This window comes from Mycteria americana, chromosome 2 (assembly GCF_035582795.1).
Source record: "Mycteria americana isolate JAX WOST 10 ecotype Jacksonville Zoo and Gardens chromosome 2, USCA_MyAme_1.0, whole genome shotgun sequence".
In the NCBI taxonomy this organism is placed as follows: domain Eukaryota; kingdom Metazoa; phylum Chordata; class Aves; order Ciconiiformes; family Ciconiidae; genus Mycteria; species Mycteria americana.
In genome coordinates, this window is record NC_134366.1 from 166,006,357 (window position 1) to 166,026,374 (window position 20,018).

At 37.3% G+C, this 20,018-nt stretch overlaps 1 protein-coding gene across 8 annotated transcripts in view; it reads left to right on the forward strand.

Moving 5' to 3' along the window:
* Positions 1-20,018, forward strand: part of EFR3A (EFR3 homolog A) — a 91,716-nt gene that overhangs the window by 30,192 nt on the left and 41,506 nt on the right. For all 8 annotated transcript variants that reach the window (XM_075495282.1, XM_075495278.1, XM_075495275.1 and 5 more), the window contains 2 exons: positions 8,810-8,931; positions 12,513-12,662. In XM_075495282.1, coding sequence (XP_075351397.1) covers positions 8,810-8,931; positions 12,513-12,662 — 272 coding nt within the window. The remainder of the gene's footprint in view (positions 1-8,809; positions 8,932-12,512; positions 12,663-20,018) is intronic.

Here is a 20,018-nt window from a genome sequence, read left to right on the forward strand (position 1 = left end):
TCTTTTGATTTGTTTGTATAATAATGCCTGGGCAAAACCTCTCAGGGAAATAGCTTTGGAACTTATTTCCTGGGCTTCCAAATGGCAAGATGTACATCACTTGCCAGTTGTTTAAAATCCTTGGTGGCAAACAGTTACTGCCATCCTCCACTTTGATGTACAAGACACATGTCACTTCCAAACGAATGCTATTGAACAGAACTGCACCTTATGGTAATCTGTTTGATATCCCTGTCAGTTCCTAATGAAGCCTTTTATGAGCAAAGCAGATTAATGGACTTCCTAAATTAGGAGATAATTTGTGTTTGTCTGTTGTAAAACTCAGTAACCAAAAATAATTATATTTTCCTAAATAAGATGTCAAATTCTGTGAGGACAGTGAATCTGTATGGCTCTTCAACAGTACTCCAAAGGCTAATTTTAGCCTAATTATGCTACTTTCCCTAGGTGCTTTCTATAGTCAATGGAGAGAAAAGCTAGTCTTTTTGTGTTGACTCAAGAGGAGCAAAGTGTATTGGCAATGACAGCTTGTCTGTTACCAAGGACAATGACCTACTGTGTTCTTAAATAAATTTTGTCAGAGGTGGAGAAAGTTTACCATCACATTTAGCCTTTTTTAGTTTTTCCTCTCCTCCTGAAGGAAATAAATAAACAAAAAAACAAAAAAACCCCAAAAGAATAGAGATGGTAGAGTGACTGAATAATGTTTCATGTGCTTTAGTTATTCTGATGTACCACTTTGGAGCGGAAACTAGTATTGTCTGGAAGAGAAGAATAAATTGTATATGAAGTAAATGTCTTTAAACTTGTGAAAAGTCAGGCAACCTTTGGAAAAGTTTCCGTATTACTTTTAGGTTAAACTCAGTTTCAGGCCAATACAAATTTATAGTCTGCTTACACTTAAAAAAATAAGCAGTATGATTGTGGCTGTAAGTAGATCTTGATTATTTTTCATCCCAAAGCTGACTTTCAAATCTTCACTGGGATACAAAGGCAGTGATGTCTTTCAAGTAAGATCTGACTGTCTTACTTGAACTGTAATTTTTTTTTCTTTCAGCCTCACAAACAAATTTTGCTTCAGCTGTGGGGACTCTGATTGCTCAGAAGTCAGGGTTTCAAATGAAACAAATCTGTGTACTGAATGACTCTGAGTTGTTTTAACTTTTGGAAAGATCTGGAAGCTCCCACTGTCTTCCAGGGTTTTTTTCCCTGACTTCCAAGTATCTGGTTTTGGATGCAAAACTTACTCTACTTAGTGCTCTATATCTTACAAAAACCCAAAAGTTTCATTCAGCTATTTGACTACTTAAATTCTTTTTTGAAGTTAAATTTCATTTTTTAAGTTGATTTACTTCTAAAAAGCAAACCTGAAGATTACTGTTTTAGAAAAATGATTGATTGTTTTCATTTATGTACTTGTAACCTGAAGATCAGGCCTAAATATAATTAATTCCTATGACTTTTTATATGTTGCATATGTAAATTATGTTATCTTATTTCCTATAGCAGCAATGATTTTTTTTTTTTTAATAACATAATTGTAAATCTACTTATATAGGCAGATACTTGAAAACAGGTGAAATTCAACAGCGGATATGTTGAATTGTGTTTTTTTTTTTTTAAGTGGACCAGATTTCAAATTGGCAGTGTCTATGAAGTTCAAAATGTCTTTTTCTATCATGGAAGATATTTTTATTAACCATGTGCTAGGATAGCATATGCTGGTGAGGAAACTGAAAAAATGTGGTGGGAATAAGTGAGATTTCCTTGGCTTAAGTATTACAGAATCTGAAGGCTGATTGCAATAAGCTTTTACTTAGAAACTTATGGCATTACGGAATTTCTTTCTCTAAGCATTTTGCAGAATTTCAGTGACCGAATATCATGTAAAACACCTCTATCTCTCATGTACAAATAATTAAATGTATTGCTCAGATCCATAGTGGTTATATTACTAGGATAGAAAGAATTAATTATGATTTTTTCCTCCTGTCTAGAGGTGAACAACTTTAAAAACTTGTCAAAATTTTTTGGTACAAGAGATAACTTTTTAAAATATTTTTAATGTTCTGTCAGGTTTTTTTAGAGAGGGTCCAGAAAATTTCTTTAGTGAGCAGCTGGTCAAAAACAATGAGGTGTGTAATGTAGTAAAACTTTCATCTTAAACTATGTTGACAAAACTTGGTTGAATACAAAACATTTTAAACTAATTTGGAGTGTTGACGGGGTGAATTCTTCTTTGTCTTTTGATAATAAAACATTGGGTTTTTCATCTGAAAAATAGCAGATATATGTAGAACACAGTATTACCACATTTTAAGTCATAGAATCATAGAATGGTTTGGGTTGGAAGGGACCTTAAAGATCATCTAGTTCCAACCTCCCTGCCACAGACAGGAACACCTTCCACTAGACCAGGTTGCTCAAAGCCCCATCCAACCTGGCCTTGAACACTTCCAGGGATGGGGCATCCACAACTTCTCTGGGTAACCTGTTCCAGTGTCTCACCACCCTCACAGTGAAGAATTTCTTCCTTCTATCTAATCTTAATCTACCCTGTTTCAGTTTAAAGCCATTACCCCTTGTCCTATCACTACATGCCCTTGTAAAAATTCCCTCTCCAGCTTTCTTGTAGGCCCCCTTCAGGTACTGGAAGGCTGCTATAAGGTCTCCCCAGAGCCTTGTCTTCTCCAGGCTGAACAACGCCAACTCTCTCATCCTGTCTTCATAGGAGAGGTGCTCCAGCCCTCTGATCATCTTCGTGGCCCTCCTCTGGACTCGCTCCAACAGGTCCATGTCATTCTCATGTTGGGGGCCCCAGAGCTGAACGCAGTACTCCAGGTGGGGTCTCACCAGAGCAGAGTAGAGGAGGAGAATCACTTCCCTCAACCTGCTGGTCACGCTTCCTTTGCAGCCCAGGATATGGTTGGCTTTCTGGGTTGCAAGCGCACATTGCCGGGTCATGTTGAGCTTCTCATCACCCAACACCCCCAAGTCCTTCTGCTCAGGGCTGCTCTCAGTCCATTCGCCGCCTAGCCTCTATTTGTCCTTGAGATTGCCCTGACCCCTGTGCAGGACCTTGCACTTGGCGTTGTTGAACTTCATGAGGTTTGCACAGGCCCACCTCTCAAGCCTGTCAAGGTCCCTCTGGATGGCATCCCTTCCCTCCAGCGTGTCGACTGCACCACACAGCTTGGTGTCATCGGCAAACTTGCTGAGGGTGTACTCAATCCCACATTATTTAAATTATTTACCACAAATGCTTTCTTTAGTTGGTAGGGTGCTTCATTTTAGAAGGGCAGTTTCTTCTTAGGAGCAGTGAAATAATGATACTATCAGTGACAGTGTTGGACTTCCTGTGCATGAGAAGGTGACTGTTATTGCTAGTTGTCATCATTTGTTATTTAAAAGAAGACAAGCAGTATCCCAAGTGGAAAAGTGACCAGTCAGTGCCTGATATAACAACGAGGTTTTTATATTTGTTAGCGTTGGCTTATAAAAGCAGTTGTTTTTGGCAGAATTGAAGTGCATGTATATGTAAAAATAGTATAAAATGTCAAGACTGTGAAATTAAAGAATGTCAGAATTAATATTCCCAGTACAGTACTTGTTTGTCTGCTTGTCTGCAGCATGCTAATCTGGAAGTATGTGATGGAAACTTACCTTTATTACAAGATGCTTCTTTCATTCCATGTACTAATATGGAATTATATGCTCATAGTGATGTAATATACAATAAAGTATTTAATCTCTAGGATCCCCGCTCTATCTTTTTTTATAGGAGTTAAAGGTATAGAGAGACAGAATTACACAAAGCACTCTTTCTCATCCTGTAGGTTATTAAATTATCTTATAAATTTGATGTCTGCATCTACTAGAATTTGAGTGATGCTGGATAAATCGCTTTAGGCAGTCCTTTTAGGGTCATTCACAGTTAAGTATTGCTTCCCCCACCTCAGACTCGTGCTGTCTGGTGTTGCAGTTTCATAGCCACAATAATGTGGCCCTGTAAGCCAACATACCGTTACTGACTTTGTTACACAACTGCACACATGGCGTTCAGGATAACTTTCATCCAAGTGGCGTGAAGTAAAATGTGGAGAGAATGTGAAGTAGAATGTGAAGATATCCATCCCATTCCAATAAAACTCAAAATTAGAAATGTCAGGTGACCTTAACTATTAATAACTAAACTAAATCGCCAATTTCTATTGCTGAGAACCTTATCTTGTTATTATTTATTGTGATCATTTTAATACTGTGTGTGTGAAGTTAATGTATGAATCCAGTGTTTGAAACTTTTCTGTTTAGAGAAGTTGAAGCGTTTGTCCTTTTTTCATTTGTTCAGTGAAGTACATACATACATTCACACACTTCTCATTAACACTATACTGTGTAGTTTATATGAGTCTTATGTTTATGGGGTATCATGTCTTCCTATGTGATAGTTTCCTAATAATGAAATACAGTAGCTTTGTCTATAAAAGATGGTAACTATCAGCATCAGCATCCCCTTTCCCCCATCTGAAACATGAGAAAATTGCAGGCAGTAGAACAGACTGGGGAGCTCAAATATTAAAAAAAAAAAAAAAAAAAAAAAAAAATACTGCTCAGATCCAGCCTACAGTTTTTACAGGGAGGTACTTTAAATAACATAACTCAAACTTAAATACGATGCATGCTGATTGTCTGTTCTTGAATTGCTAAAAAACCTGACCTTCTTTAAAGACATCCAGAGTGCATTAAAAGTTATGATTTTTCTCCTACTGTACTGGCTACTTAGCATAAATATATATAAGAAATTATGTCCTTAGGAATTTAAGTTGAGAACTTGCGTGATTTACCTACGGGACTTGCACAATCTCTCTCTCCCTGATAATACGATCCAACTTCCGTGACTCAGTCTGGAACAAACACCTTCTGTATAGAGAATATGTTCCTTTTTTATTTTGTGATAGATTTATATGTTTTTATACTGATTTAATTTTGTTGGTTTCAAAATTTCAGAAAACGTATTACCAATGTAAGTTCCTTTTTGTACCTTCTGTATTGTACAAATATAGAAGATGCTTGTACTGGTAAAACTTCCGTAAATTACCAGTAAGTGATTGCAAGCATTTACTATGACTGAATGACATGTTTACATCTATAAAAGCTTTGTAAGTATATCCCAGGCAAGTGCTTGGACTTTCATAAGAGTTTTGTCCTTTTTTTAGGTTGAATAATTTTTATATTTGAAGTATGCTTGAAAATATCTTAGGTGCTTACGAGTAAAATATTATTTACTTAACAACAATAACAGCTTAAAAGCAGCACTAAGTAAGGAGAAAGTATAGACTAATGTGTACTGTAAAAACTTAAAATTTCTATAATGAAATGGAATTGTATACTTTACTGAATGACAGTGCAACTCAAAACAGTGTTATCACAGTTAGCTTTCCTGTGGCCTAAATGTTCAGTCATCTGAATGCTAATCCTGGAATATGCTTCAGAAATGCTTTATGTTCAGTGGGTGAAATTGTTTTGTTATACACATAAGGAAATAAAAACATTTTGCCCTTTCTGGACATTTTACTGTGCATGCCATTTTGAGAGGTATAACTTCTGCTTGCTTTCCTGCTACAAAGCTACATCGTGATGTAGGAGAAATGTGCAGAGCAAGAAAGAGAGTCCCTGACACTTTTTTGGCCTAAATTCGTCATTTATTCTTACAAAGCAATTTCTTGGTACAATAAATCTTACCTCTATCAAAACAGTCATTAGAGTTATATTAAGTTTTCATGTTGGAAGATCCTGTAATCAGGATGTGTGATTGTGTAATCACAATCAAATAATTCTGTATTTTAGATAATATTAATATGCTAATATTAAATGCTAGATGAGTTAATATTCTCACAGATACTCCCATAGTGTTTTGTGTTCTTTAAACTCTTTGCTTCCATTCTTTTACATGCTTTTACGGAAGTTTGCTGGGTGAATCAATTGTAGACTTGAACACTTGAATGTCTGGAAAATACTAAGATCATATTGGTGGGGTTTTTTCTTTTTTTTTTTTTTACCCCTGGACTTATGCTTTATTAAATTATAAGGACTCATTAGGTTCCTGTCTTCAAAAAACTTTACAAAATCTATTTCTGTTTTGTAATTAACAATTCCATGAAACAACCCAGTGAAACGTAAGGCATTAAAAGCATTTTCCAGGGTCTATTGGGAAGGAAACGATCATTTTCTAGCTCACTATATTGGAAAAAAAAGTATGGTTGCTGTTTGTGGATTGTCTTTCAAACTGTGGCAGTAGACTATACAGAATTGTTTTTTGACTGTATGTCACTTCCTTATCATCTGACTATACAGGATATTGTCTACAGAAGGACATCTAAAATGGACTAGTATTATACAATTTTGCTCTATTTTCAGTAATAACTGAGAGTGTAGTTTTACAAACTGTATCATTTTCAGCTGTGCCTGTAGCTTTCAGTGGGTGAACTGGTAGTTCTGTTGAAAGGGATAAGTGTTCTAGATAAAACAGAAAAAAGACTAAAAAACAGTAGAAAAAGTTGGGTTTTTTTCTGAAATACACAGCTTTCACTTTCAGCTTGAAAACTATCTCAAAACCTCCACAAATCAGTATGCTGTAGACTATGCTAAAGTTCTTTGGGCTTGTCTAGATGTATGTAGGTAACGTGCTGATAAAAGCAGGTTCTACATCTCTGTAAGTATACAAGAATTGCCTCCACTTGTGCTTAGCAATTGGTAAGAAGAATACTGGGGTGGGAAAAGGTGGAGGGGTCTTAATGGGACAGTGCTCTGCTTCCGGGCAGAACCAGCACTATGTTAAACCATTCCTGACAACCTTTCCTTTCCCTTTTTTCTTCCCTCTGTAGTCTGTTCTTAAAGCTGTCGGTGGTGAAGAATCCAAAATGTCTTTAGGCAGTCTTCTGGCTTTAGAAAGGGTTTTTTTTTTTTTTTAATGTCTAACTTAGATAGCCTTTGCTTCAGTGGAAGCCCATTATTGCTTTTCCTATTACCATTGGATAAAGAAAACCATTTATTTCTTTTCTTTTTATAGCTGTCTCCTGTACATTGTAAGACTAATATCTTTTAGGCAGCTCTAGACTAGATAATTTAATGTCTTTTTTAACAGGTGTTTATCTAAAGCTTTGTTCATCCCTTGAATAATTGAAGGACTGTATCAGTTAATCACCATCTTCAGCTGTGATGCTTCAACTGGATGCAGTGCTTCATCTAAGGGCTTATTAGTGCCAATCAGATAGCAAAAATTTCTTCATAGGTGTCATGGGTGATACAGATGTATCACAATATATTGTTTTCTTTTTCATGCCAGTATAATGGCATTGACTTCTGTTGAATGTGCAGTTTATTATAACCCTAAGTTTCTTTTCTGCATTCAGCTGTGTCTGGCTTGTATTTGTACAGCTGTCTTAAAATGGTATTTTTGCATTTGTCATTCCTAAATTGCTTCCTTGATTTTACAGGTCCTATTTCCAGTTTGTTGATCCTATTTCCAGTTTGTCAAGAACCAGGCATCAAGTGTGCTTGCAGCTCCGGCCGGCTTAGTGTTCTTTACAAATTTGATGAGCCCACTCTGTCATTTGAGTGAAACTCAGATACTACTGTATTCCAGACAGGCCCCCTTCAGAAGTTCACTCAATACATTATTGTAGTTTGATGTAGCAAACTACAAGCAAGTGTTTCTATGTTTTTTCCAAACCCCTTTTGTATCTATCTTATGGGGAGTGTTCTTTTGACAGTGTTTTTCTAGCTTCCTTTTGAGGATTTTGTGTATTTTTTTTGTCAACAGCATCACTGAAGTTAAGATATGACAGATGCTGCTTCGTCTGGATTTACAAAATCTATTTCCTTGTCATAGGAATAATTTAGGCTGGGTTGATGTGATTTGTTCTTGACAAATCCATGTTGACTGTTACTTACCCCTTCGTTACTTTGTAGATGTTTGCAAATTGGAATTTTTTTTCAGAGTGTCTTTCTGTGAGTGGAATTAAAGTTGACTGGGTTACAATTCCCTGACTCCTCCTTTTTCCCTTTGTAAAGATAGACAGAATTGACAGAATGCCTCCAAGTTTATTTCCCTTGAAATTTTGATAAGTCAGAAAGTTGCTAGTTAACCTGCCAGTGACAGTGTGCCATTTGATTGCTTGGGCTGCTCTCTACAACTACCTAAAAGGAGGTTGTAGCAAGGTGGGTGTTGGTCTCTTCTCCCAAGTAACAAGCGATAGGACAAGAGGAGACAGCCTCAAGTTGCACCAGGGGAGGTTTAGATTGGGTATTAGGAAAAATTTCTTCATCAAAAGGGTTGTCGAGCAGTGGAACAGGCTTCCCAGGGAAGTGGTTGAGTCACCATCCCTGGAGGTATTTAAAAGACATGTAGATGTGATGCCTAGGGACATGGGTTAGTGGTGGACTTGGCAGTGTTAAGTTAACAGATGGACTCAATGATCTGAAGGGTCTTTTTCAACCTGAATGATTCTATGAATTGGTGACACTCACTGTTCAAGTGTTAGATGTTTCCATATTGCATAGTATGTTGTATTTCACGCAGCTGCATCCTTTCAGAATGATCTAAATGAAGTTCTAGTGGGAAGTCTTTAAAAAGAAAACTCTCCAATTTAACTTTTTCTTCTCTGAAGTTAAATATTTAAGTATTTCCAAATATGGATTCTTTTCCTAATGCAATGTTTTATGTTACTGCTTAAATGAAGCTTAGTATTCATTATTTTCTTTTGGGAAATTGGTATCAAAATCTTTTTTAATGTATTTCATTTTCCAGTTTGTCAAATTTGCCAACATTGAGGAAGACACACCTTCATATCACAGACGCTATGACTTCTTTGTGTCTCGATTCAGTGCCATGTGTCATTCATGTGACCACGATCCAGAAATACAAACCGAGTAAGTGCCATTCTGTACGTATTACAGAAAACTGTCTTAACACATTAATATAGTCTGTAATAAAGCTTTTATTATGATATTTAGTGGAACATTTCATTCCATAGGAAGAAAATGAAAGTCTGACTTTTTAAATAGCACTGAATATTGCAAATCTTAGGTGGCTAGAACTCGTAGAATATTTAAGTGGACTTTTACCTGAATAATGCCTGCCAGATTGCATGGATTGTCTCAGAAATGCACTACTTATTACTGTAAATGTGTGCGAGTTGCATAACTCATTTGATAAATTAATGGGACTACTTATATGAATAGCAAAAGCATATTTTGAGTCTGCTATTTGAGAATTACTCATTAAAATTGAATTTTCTTAGATGTCTGCAGTATGATACTGTGTGTGAAACTGAAATGCCTTCATGAATTAGTATTAGAAATTTTTACATTATTATGTAAGCACCACAATTTTTTTTACTTCAGCTCCCCCTAGCGATGTGTTCTTTATGTGAATTGTTAATCAGTATTTAACTCCTGAGCATTTTAGAAAACTTAAGACTTTTCAGATTGTATGATTTGCATCTCTGTTGTACTCATCTTTTCTATTTCCATGCATTAAATTGTTCAACCAACCATGAAAAATCCATGTGCTGAACATTTATTCAACCCTTTGGGTGTACTATACTGTCTACTTCACTTAGGAAAAAAGCCCCCAAAACAAAAAATTAATTCCTCTGGTAGTCTTCTGGTTCATTCCTCCTTATTTTTTGTAATTTACTGCCATCTTATTTGTTGCCCTATTGCTGTACATAGCGTTCTGCTGTAAACTTTGTCTCTAAAAGGGTTAGGATTAAATCTGCTTGCTTCTCCTGTACTTTTTCCCCCCTGCCCCACCCTCTTTCCCTTTAGGAAGATTATTCCAGTGAATGGTTTTACAGGATGACCCTGTGAATTGTTTGGGGAAGAACTGAAAGGATGGTAAATTGTACTCGGAGACCAAAAGGGAAGGGAATAGAAACTTCTTAAGCAGGTGTCACTAGTGAAGCCAGTGTATCATGCAACTACCCTATAACTTAGGCTTCTGTCAGGTATATTTACCTGAAGCTGATGGTTGCAAATAGTATTCATAAAAGTTTTAATGAGCTTTTAGAGATTTTGCCTTTTTAGGCTTAGTGAAAGTAAAATGGAAATGTTAAACTACTTAGTTACTGTAAAACATTTCATAAGAGGTCAGGATATGAAGCTCAGCTCAGGATTTTTAGTACTACTTTCACCTTCATTACCCCTTGCAAATGAGAAATAATAGTAATGAACTAGAACATGGAATGAATTAAGAGATGAATCCCTGATTCATCTATCAAGTATGATCTACCACTCATAAGGATACCTCAAAGCTGTGATTGCTGTAGGAGTAAGAGAACTGTGCTAATCTTTTGCTCTTCAGATTATCAGCCTGCACTGTTATCTGTGCTTCAGTTTGCAATGTTGATGTACCCTCAGACAGGGAGGAATTTCACCCTGGTGACATAAGACTGTACATGACTTTGATTTAAATGTAATTTCTGCTTTAATACCTATCTGAGCCTTCTTTAGAGGAATGAAACCTTTCCTGTATGTGGTGAAATTTGATGCTGCACCTTCCTTAGTACTTCAACCTTCATTTTTCAACTGCCTGTAGAATAGTAAGAACATGAAATTAGTGCTAGTGGCACTCCAGTACACAACAGTGTGGCCTTTTTTCCCCAGGTGAATCAATTTTTTACTCAGGTTAATGAAATGTATAGCAATATGACTTTTTCCACATCTTCCTAGGCAGGCTGAATGTATCTTTTTTGAAAGCAATCTTTATGAACAGTGATCATTCTTGGAGTTGGCATACCAGATTTGCTGTAGGTGCTGAGGTAATTCAGCAAAACAGAAGAGCTATGACTACAGAATACAATTCTAAATGCAGATATCACAAGTAGTCGATACCATTGATGGGGCCTAGGCAGTAATTCAGCTCATCCTAAAGCATACATCTGGAGTCGCTGTTCACCTGCATAGCTTGAGGTTCCACTGAACTGACTGGCTTGAATGGGAGCTTGAACATCATCTATACACGTAGTCAGGTAATGTAGGCTTCTGAGTCTGAAACTGAATCTCACCTGCTGAGATTTCCCTTTCAGCAGGGGAGGTTAGTGCTAGTATTTAATGTATCTAAAGCCACAGTATCAGCAAAACTTGATTACCTTAAGAACTAATAATTAAAAAGCAAAAAAAAAAAAGTTTCAGTGATGGAATTTTGGAAGCTGTGTGTTTTAAATGTCAATCTTAGATCCTTAATATTGAAAACTTATTATTGGATACTGCACTGTAGTTGTAGTACAGCAATAGCAAGTGATTTTCTAGTTGTTTGTGCATCCCTTTCTTCCCTGTTTTGTTTCTAACCCTATTAACACTGTCTTGAAAGGTCTAGAATGGTATCAGATCCATCCTGAATGCACATGGCTTTGTTCAGAAATAGCTGAAAAACAGGAGGCTACAGATTTAAGTATTTAAAAATGGAAAGCTAAACAAAAATATTAATTACAGAGTTCAGTTAGCTCTGTAGTTCATCTAGCAAATGTTTTAATGCAGTGAATTTGACTGAACAAAGGCTAGTTATGTGTTGTCCATGCTGAAATTAAGATTTAAAAAATGAGGGATGAATTTTAATAGGAATAATTTCAAATTTTAGCAAAGCTTGCGCTTATTTCACTTGATCGCTGTATCACCCTTTCTTCTACTTGTTTTCACTAAGTAAAATTCTATTCCTATCATTTATTATAATGGCTAATTTACTATGACCACTTCAAAAAAGAATATTTTGCCATTCATTTAATTGTACAGATTCTCCTGCAAACTATTTTTGTTCAACAAAACAAAATAGCTAACAACTAGACTAAGTATTTTTTAGAACTTACATTAATTTTTCCTTTTTATTGTTTTATTGTTGTTGTTGATCAGTTCTCAGTTAATTTGGTTCAAACGGTTTTAGGATAAAAGTGGTGGTTCCTTTTGTGCATCAGGCTTAAGTTGATAGAATTATCCTTTGCTTTCCATCTTGTGAATCTTGCACAAATCTTTAAAGATTTGTTATGATTAATGCACAGCCTTAATTACAGCTTTTAAGGACATGATCACGTGGCTCTGGTAGCTATTGCTTCAGCTTTGCTGTGATAACTTCACAATATTTTTCTTCAGCACTGGAATAGGTTGAGATTGTGCACGTTTCAACTGATGGGTAGTAAATTGCGTAGAGTTGGTTTTTACCCAAGTGACTTTCTTTTGAAGGTGGTATACACAGTTTGAGTATTCATTGATCAGTGTCAGCATTATTGTTGGAGATCATCTTCTGTTCAGTTTGTTTTCTCAGCTTCCTTATAAGCTATAAAGGCATTTAAAGGCAATATGGGCAACCTTAATGAATTGACCAAATTTCCAAATTACTGCTTTTGAGAACCTAATGGAATTCCACACTACGTAATTACTACTGCCTAATAGGTAAACAGCCATACTGGGTGGTGCTGTGTTTCTCCTTTTCAGTAGTTCCTTTTTTTCTTCCTTAGGATCCGGATTGCTGGAATCAGGGGCATTCAGGGAGTGGTTCGAAAAACAGTTAATGATGAACTTCGAGCAACTATATGGGAACCTCAGCACATGGACAAGATAGTACCATCACTACTGTTTAATATGCAGAAAATAGAGGATATTGACAGGTATTTTTATTCTTGGTCGCTGGCATGTTTTTTAAGCAATTTTTAGGCTTAGTTTTTATGATTGATACCTTTTTCTTTTCTTTTTAGTGGAAATAGCCACTGATGTGTACTAGCTGAGTCTCCCTGAAACTGATAGCACAGCTCTGCTTAACTGCTTTTAGTGTTTCTTGTCTTACAGTCTTTTCAACCGCCTTCATTTCACTTGTTCTAGATTCTACTGGCCTAAAAATTGCTCCAGAAACTGTATAACCATGTTTAGACTTCTTAAAAACTGTAAACTCTGTGTTTTCTGACGTCAGATACAGAGATTAGTAAGCACAGGCTTTTAGGTGATTCAAATGATTTTGCTAGTTATATTTCTTAAAAATTGAGGGTTTAATTCCCATTTAGCCATTAGTAACAACTATCTGTCCTGTCTGCAACAGTACTTAAAGTGATCATTTAAAATTTATTTATATGTAGACTCCCTTCTCTTTTTTTGCTTTCAGTGACTCCTAGGCGTATTACCTGTCAGGTATGCCTTCAAAAAAGATTTCTGTGATAATTGCGTTGAGGATATGCCAGCCACTTTACAATTGAAAAGTCACTTTTTTTGGTCCATGTCTGTATTTGTGGCTAAACACTATGTAGGTGTAAAAAGTGTTTATTGCTAGCACTGGGAAATTTCCATAAAATCAACTTCAGCTGTGCAAACAAGCTTAAATATTTGTTTCATGTCCAACCCTAGCTGCTTCAAAACTTGCTTGGTAAGTAGGTTCAGCAGCCTTCCTATAACAACACACTTTTCATGCTTTCATGTGATGCTCAGCTTGCTAAATCTGTCAGGTTTGTCTTTTTTGGTTTGTTGGGTTTTGGTGGTGTGTTTTTTTTTCCATTCCTCAGCCTTATTTTTCTTCTCTTATTTCTAACTGCCAGTACCTGTCTCTTCTCTAAAGCAAATTTTCAGACTAGATGACTAAAATCAATAGTTGTCTATCTGTCCGTGCTTTATCTATTTTATGCATATAACTGAGGGCCCACACAGTATGTACAGAAATATCTGCTTGGATTTTACATCTAAAGAATGATCTGAATAAGAGACAAAGGTTTCTGAAACTGCTGTCTGAACAAGGAGAGCCTAGTTAGCCTTTGCTAGCTCTTACAGGGCTTCTAGATGCAGGTGGGCCCTTTCTTTTGTTACTGTTTACAGTGCCCTCAAGCGTATACTTTATGTAGCAAAATTAAACTAATTACTGATGGAAAAAGTGACTGAAATAGGATTTGGATCAACCACTTAGATCAGTTTATATGTACTGCAGGACTCATTTTTATCATTTGTTGAGCAATGCAATAGTGGTGGTAGAAAAACAAATCTGTCAAAAAGCAACTGTTAGTTAAATATCTGAACTGGCTGCTTGAAACTTTTTCTATAATGCACATTCAACAGAAAAAAAGACTAATGATTTTCCAAGTGGCAAGCAGGGGCCTTGTATGATGCGCATATGACAGAAAAGCTGAAAACAATATTTATAAATTGTTGATCTGCTGGCCTTAAATGACGTTACAGAGAATTTCTCATCTTGTTTTATATGTGACTTCATATTTGTGGAGCACAAACAGAGGCATCTTGAAGAGTAGGAGTAAGAAGCATATTGTTCTGGCAGATGGAATTAAAGCATTATTTGGGAAAGAGCAGAAATTCCAGAAAATACCCCCAACTTAAGTCCATAGAAAATACCCATTTTGGTTAAAGCTGAGGTACACATAAGTAAAGCTTACCTTAATGATCAGTGTAATTTTTACTTGTGGAACCTTAATAGCTTAATTCAAGATTCTTCTGAGTACGTGTCAGATGAGACACTTTTTGAAGTTGAGAATTTAATATTTAAACAACATTTTAAAAAGATAATTGTATTTGTGGATGTTATTTGTCCATGTATCTGAATGCACATTCTAGTTACGTGAATATCAGAAAAATTTGCAAGTGTAACATATTCTAAAAATCAGATTGGTTGGGTTTTTTCTTAGTTGTACTTCACTGTGATTCTGTATTACAAAATAATTGCCATGCATACTTCTGTATAGTGTAAGGCATTGCCTGAAAGACTCTCCTTCCCTCCTTCAAGTTTTCTAGAAGAAAATTCAGAAGCGTCAATCATGTATGTCAATTTATGTGCATCTCTAAAATGGGGAAGGGATGTATGAAATTGGAAGTTCAGTTAGTTTGTAACGTATTCTTCATGATAACTGCAAAGCTAAATGTGCTAGCCTTATTTAAGGCAGAAGGACACCCTAGCACTTGTTGTAGACTTGACTTCAAATCCTTCTAATATATCTAAAATGTTCATATCAATTCTGTTTTAGAGGTGGATTAGAATGTATTTCTTTCTCAGGGTGGGCGAATAGTAGTCAAACATTCCTGTAGCTAGTCCTCTCAAAAATAGTGGTTAATTCTTCACATGTCCCATCATATTATTGGCCAATCCTGATTTTGTGGTATTAAAGAAGTCTTGTGCATGAGATGCTGAGTTGCTCTGAGCCAGTTTAAGCCTGTGATTAGATGTTTGCTATGGAAACTGCTGTACTTCAAAACGTCCCTCCCTCCAGTTCCTTTTTGCCACCTTTTCTGATAGAGGTTACCCACAAGAAAGCTGGTAGAACGGTAGTTCTTGCCCATTTCATTGCAAAATGCATTTCATGTTTCACTCCTCTGGACTTGTGGTAGTACAGAAAGTCTGGATGCAGAGAAATAGTAGTAATTTTTTTTAAGTGTTGCAGTTGGATTTGTCAGAGGTTTTCTGATCTTTGTTTAAAAACCAAGTCAGTGAAACAAAATGAGTATGAGTTGCTCATGTGAACTTAGAAACTTGAGAGCCTGTACAATGTTTCCTTTAAAACTAAAAAGTTAAAAGAGTAATTTCATAGTCATTGTCTTTCATCTGATAACGATAAGGAACACCTAGTGAGAAATAGAGGTAGGTACTGTTAAAGTTCAAAATAAAAATGTGATTCCTACAAACAAGAGGAGACAATTTTGAACATTCTGATGCTGTCTAAGACTGATGTTTTAGACTAGGAGGACTGGATTGCAATTTCTTCCTTTAACCTATTCTAAACTAAGACTCCAAGCAATGCTGAGAAGTCACCTTCTGTAGGATTGCATATACAAACACTTAAAAGCTAACTTATTTTTACTGCGTTTTAACTAGAATTCTTCCAGATAGACTAGCTCTGTGTGTTCTGCAGCCTCCTTTCTTCCCCCACACCCCCTGTTGTAGTTTAACCCCAGCTGGCAGCTCAGCCCCACACAGCCGCTGGCTGCCTCCCCCTGGTGGGATGGGGGAGAGAATTGGAAGAGTAAAAGTGAGAAAACTCGTGGGTTGAGACAAAGACAGTTTAATAGGTAAAGAAAAAGCCACACACACAAGCAAAGCAAACCAAGGAATTCATTCACTGCTTCCCATGGGCAGGCAGGTGTTCAGCCATCTCCAGGAAAGCAGGGCTCCATCACGCGTAACGGTTACCTGGGAAGACAAATGCCATCACTCTGAACGTCCCCCCCCTTCCTTTTTCTTCCCCCAGCTTTATATACTGAGTGTGATGTCTTATGGTATGGCATATCCCTTTGGTCAGTTGGGGTCAGCTGTCCCAGCTGTGTCCCCTCCCAGCTTCTTGTGCACCCCCAGCCTACTCGCTGGTGGGGTGGGGTGAGAAGCGGAGAAGGCCTTGACTCTGTGTAAGCACTGCTCAGCAACAATGAAAACATCCCTGTGTTATCAACACTGTTTCCAGCACAAATCCAAAACTTAGCCCCATACTAGCTGCTATGAAGAAAATGAACTTTCTCCCAGCTGAAACTAGGACAGCTCCCCACCCGGCTTTGTCATGCTGCTGTGTTCTAGGGAATCTGTGTCAAAACAGCAACGGGAATGACAGTCCTGCACTGTCGTTTGTACCTTGTCTGCGCTGAGAAGGATGCCCATCTGTCTAGATCAGAGTCCAGGCAGTACAGGAAAAAAAATAGGGAGATTAAGGGGCACAGCAGTTGGATAAAGCTGCAGTTTAGTGGTACTTATGGTAGATTATATACAAATTGTCATGCCTTTTAAAATTCTAATAATTGTGCATTTGTAAAACTGTTTCTCCTTACTTATCTAACAGGGTGCCTGGGGCTTTTTTATTATTAAAATCTGACAAGCTAGCAATGTTATGGTAACTTCTGAAACACTGGTGTTACCAGAGGCAACAGGATTTTTATATTGCAACTTTCATGTTGCAGTAGTCTTGAAACACTACAAGATCTTTTGCTATCAGAAGATATTACAACTATGATGTTAACATGTTCATTTGACTAGTGGCATTTGAGTATTCGACTTTTTATAATGCTCTAAAGCTATGGTTTTATGATGCTGAAGAGTGAAAATTAACTAAAGCCAATACTCTTGGTGAACACTTTTGAATGTATTTAACGCACAAGCTTGCACTGCAGAACTGAAAGTATGCTTAAGGTTTTAGCGTACTGATTTCTGCAGTCCGAAATAAATCTCCTAATGCATAGATGCATAATGTTAATGTAGGTTAATGAATCCTCACTTCAGTTTCTATAATGTTTTGTGAAAAAAAATACTTGCCACCTGTAGGTATAGTACTTCTTGATAAGTAATACAAGTACCTTAGGGGGAACTATTTTCTTTCGTTCTTCCTCAATCTCCCACCTCTCAACTGCTCAATTTAAAAGAAATATTAGTAACAGCTTAACAGTATGATGTGTGAAGCAGTTAAATTCTGAAATACATTTCAAATGCCTTTAATTTGCTCTAGTGATTCAGGTTTCTGTGTACTGAAAAGGAGGTGATTTTGGGCAAAAGAAAAAATAAAAAAAAAAAACCAAAGCAAAAAACACAACCCAAAAAATGAACCAAAAACCATTACCAAGGCCTGCATCAAAAATGGAAAGTGGAAAACTGGAAACTCTTCTGGAAAGGCTCTACCTTTCACTGTTTATGGTGCAGGTGCTGATTTTAGTTATTCCAAGGTGAGAACAGGCTATTCCCTTCAAAACTCAGTGGCAGAATTTAGGCCTTGGTAGGTTTTAGTTTGTCCAAAATAGTGTGGGGTTTCTGTAGTTTTGCTTCTCCTGTGTCTGGATTCAGTCTTTAATTCAGTACTCCTACTCTCTTTTTGTACCAAGTTTATTTTAAATAGTCAGCCTAATTCCCAGTCACAGAGAGAAAAGAAATAATTGAAAATGACAGTATTTGAACTTCACAAAATTTGGTCATTGCTGCTGTCATTAGTATAAAACATTAAAGCCTTGCTTTGCACTGCAAGATTTATTAACTCATAAGTTGAAATTTCCATATGAAATGAAGTTGATATTTAAATGATTATTTTAATTCCTTCTTAATTTAAAAGCATTTTTATTTTAGATTAAGTCATTCATTGAGGTATTTTAGCACCTTAAGCAGTAGTAGCTGTGGTAGTAATAAATTCTTCCCCCACCCATTGCTTTTTTCCTCTCCCTCCCATTGTGTCATCATTTTTTTTATTGTTCCTTACTATCGGTAGTACATTTCTATGATTGAAATAACTAATCTTCGTGTTAAAGGATGAATTTCTCAGCAAAACTGACGCAGTTTAACACTCTTCATGGTGTATTTATCTGATGCAAAGTTTGACAGTCTGTATTTTTTTTCTGTTATTATTTTCTGACTGAAGAAATCAGTTGCTATGTTTCTTTTTCTTTCTGACTGAAGAAATCAGTTGCTATGTTTCTTTTTCAGAGTAATCCTTTTAGGAAAGAATAATCCTTCTTCAACAAGGGCCAGCTTTATAAATATAGTATGGGGAAATTAACATCAATATCCACGTCTTAAAAATATATTTCCAAATGTGAAAGGTGTTTGTGGTTGGTTTTTGTTTTTTTTCTTTCCCCTCCAAGTTATTAGTAACATACGATGTGATAAATACGGGAGTCCAGTTGCCCAATGGAATCATTGAATACTACAATGCAAAAAACAACTTGACAAAGTATTATATTTTAATAAGGTTAAAAATTAGAGGTTTGTGTGTACTGATGCAGACATTATAAAAGATATTGTGCTTAACTTTTCAGTCCTTGTGGTGGGTTAGCCCTGGCTAAAAGCCAAACTCCCATCCAGCTGTTCTTTCACTCCACCTCAACAGGACGGGGGAGAAAATAGGATAAAAAAGCTCATGGGTTAAGATAAAGACAGGGAGATCAATCACCAGTTACTGTCACAGGCAAAACAGACTCGACTCGAGGAAAATTAATTTATTTTAATTGCCAATCAAAATAGATTTGGGTAGTAGGAAACAAAGACAAAAACTAAAACACCTTCCCCCCACCCCGACTTTTCCCATGCCCAGCTTCACCCCTTCACTCCCAAATCCTCTCCCCATGAAGGGTGCAGGGGATGGGGATGGGGGTTCGGTCAGTCCCTCACAGCCCCTCTCGGCCGCTCCTCCCTCCTCACCCGTCTCCTGCTCCAGCGCGGGCCCTGCCCCGGGCTGCAGTCCTTCAGGGACAACCTGCTCCCGCCCGGGCTCTCCACGGCCGCAGCTCCTGCAGGAAATATCCCCCTGCTGCGGCCTGGGGCCCTCCCCGGGCTGCAGGGTGGGTCTCTGCTCCAGCGGGGTCTCTCCAGGGCTGCAGGGGATCCCTGCTGCGGGCCTGCAGCACCTCCTGCCCTCCTCCTCCTCCGGCCTCGGGGTCCCTCTGCCGCTGCTCCCGCCTTGGCTTCCTCCTCCTCTGCCTCTGCCGCCTTGTGCCCTTTCGGAAACCTCTTTTCCCCCAGGCACCCCCAGCTTGGCTGAGGGGCTCAGCTGTGTCCTCTCCTCACAGAGACCACCCTGTAGGCCCCCTGCCAGCACCTGGGCATGGACACCCATTTATGGAAAAGACATACACACACAGTCTTTTCCATAGTAACATTGGGAGACCATCAGTTAGGAGGTGACTAACTTGTACACTATCTAGTTAGAGGTAACTATGTGGGTGATAATGTTCTAATTGGTTCAATCAGACTTTTTTTTTCAACTCACAAGCCATCTGTTTCTGCTGAAGTATTGGAGTTTTATTTAACACTCACCCACACAGTGTGGATTCAGTAGTGGGCAGGTGAATGAGATCATTAGTCTGAGCAAAATGACTAAGATTCTACCTAACTTTTTGCATGGCTTCATAGCCTTCACTTATTGTTAGCTATGGGTAATAGTTTGTCAAAATGCAGTGGGTAACAAGTTAAATCAGTATAAACAGCCATCATTTCAGCCATATAAGTATTTACTCATACAGTGGTCAGTACTGAGTGAACAGGTGATGATCTATAGTCATGCTATAAGAGAATAAAATGT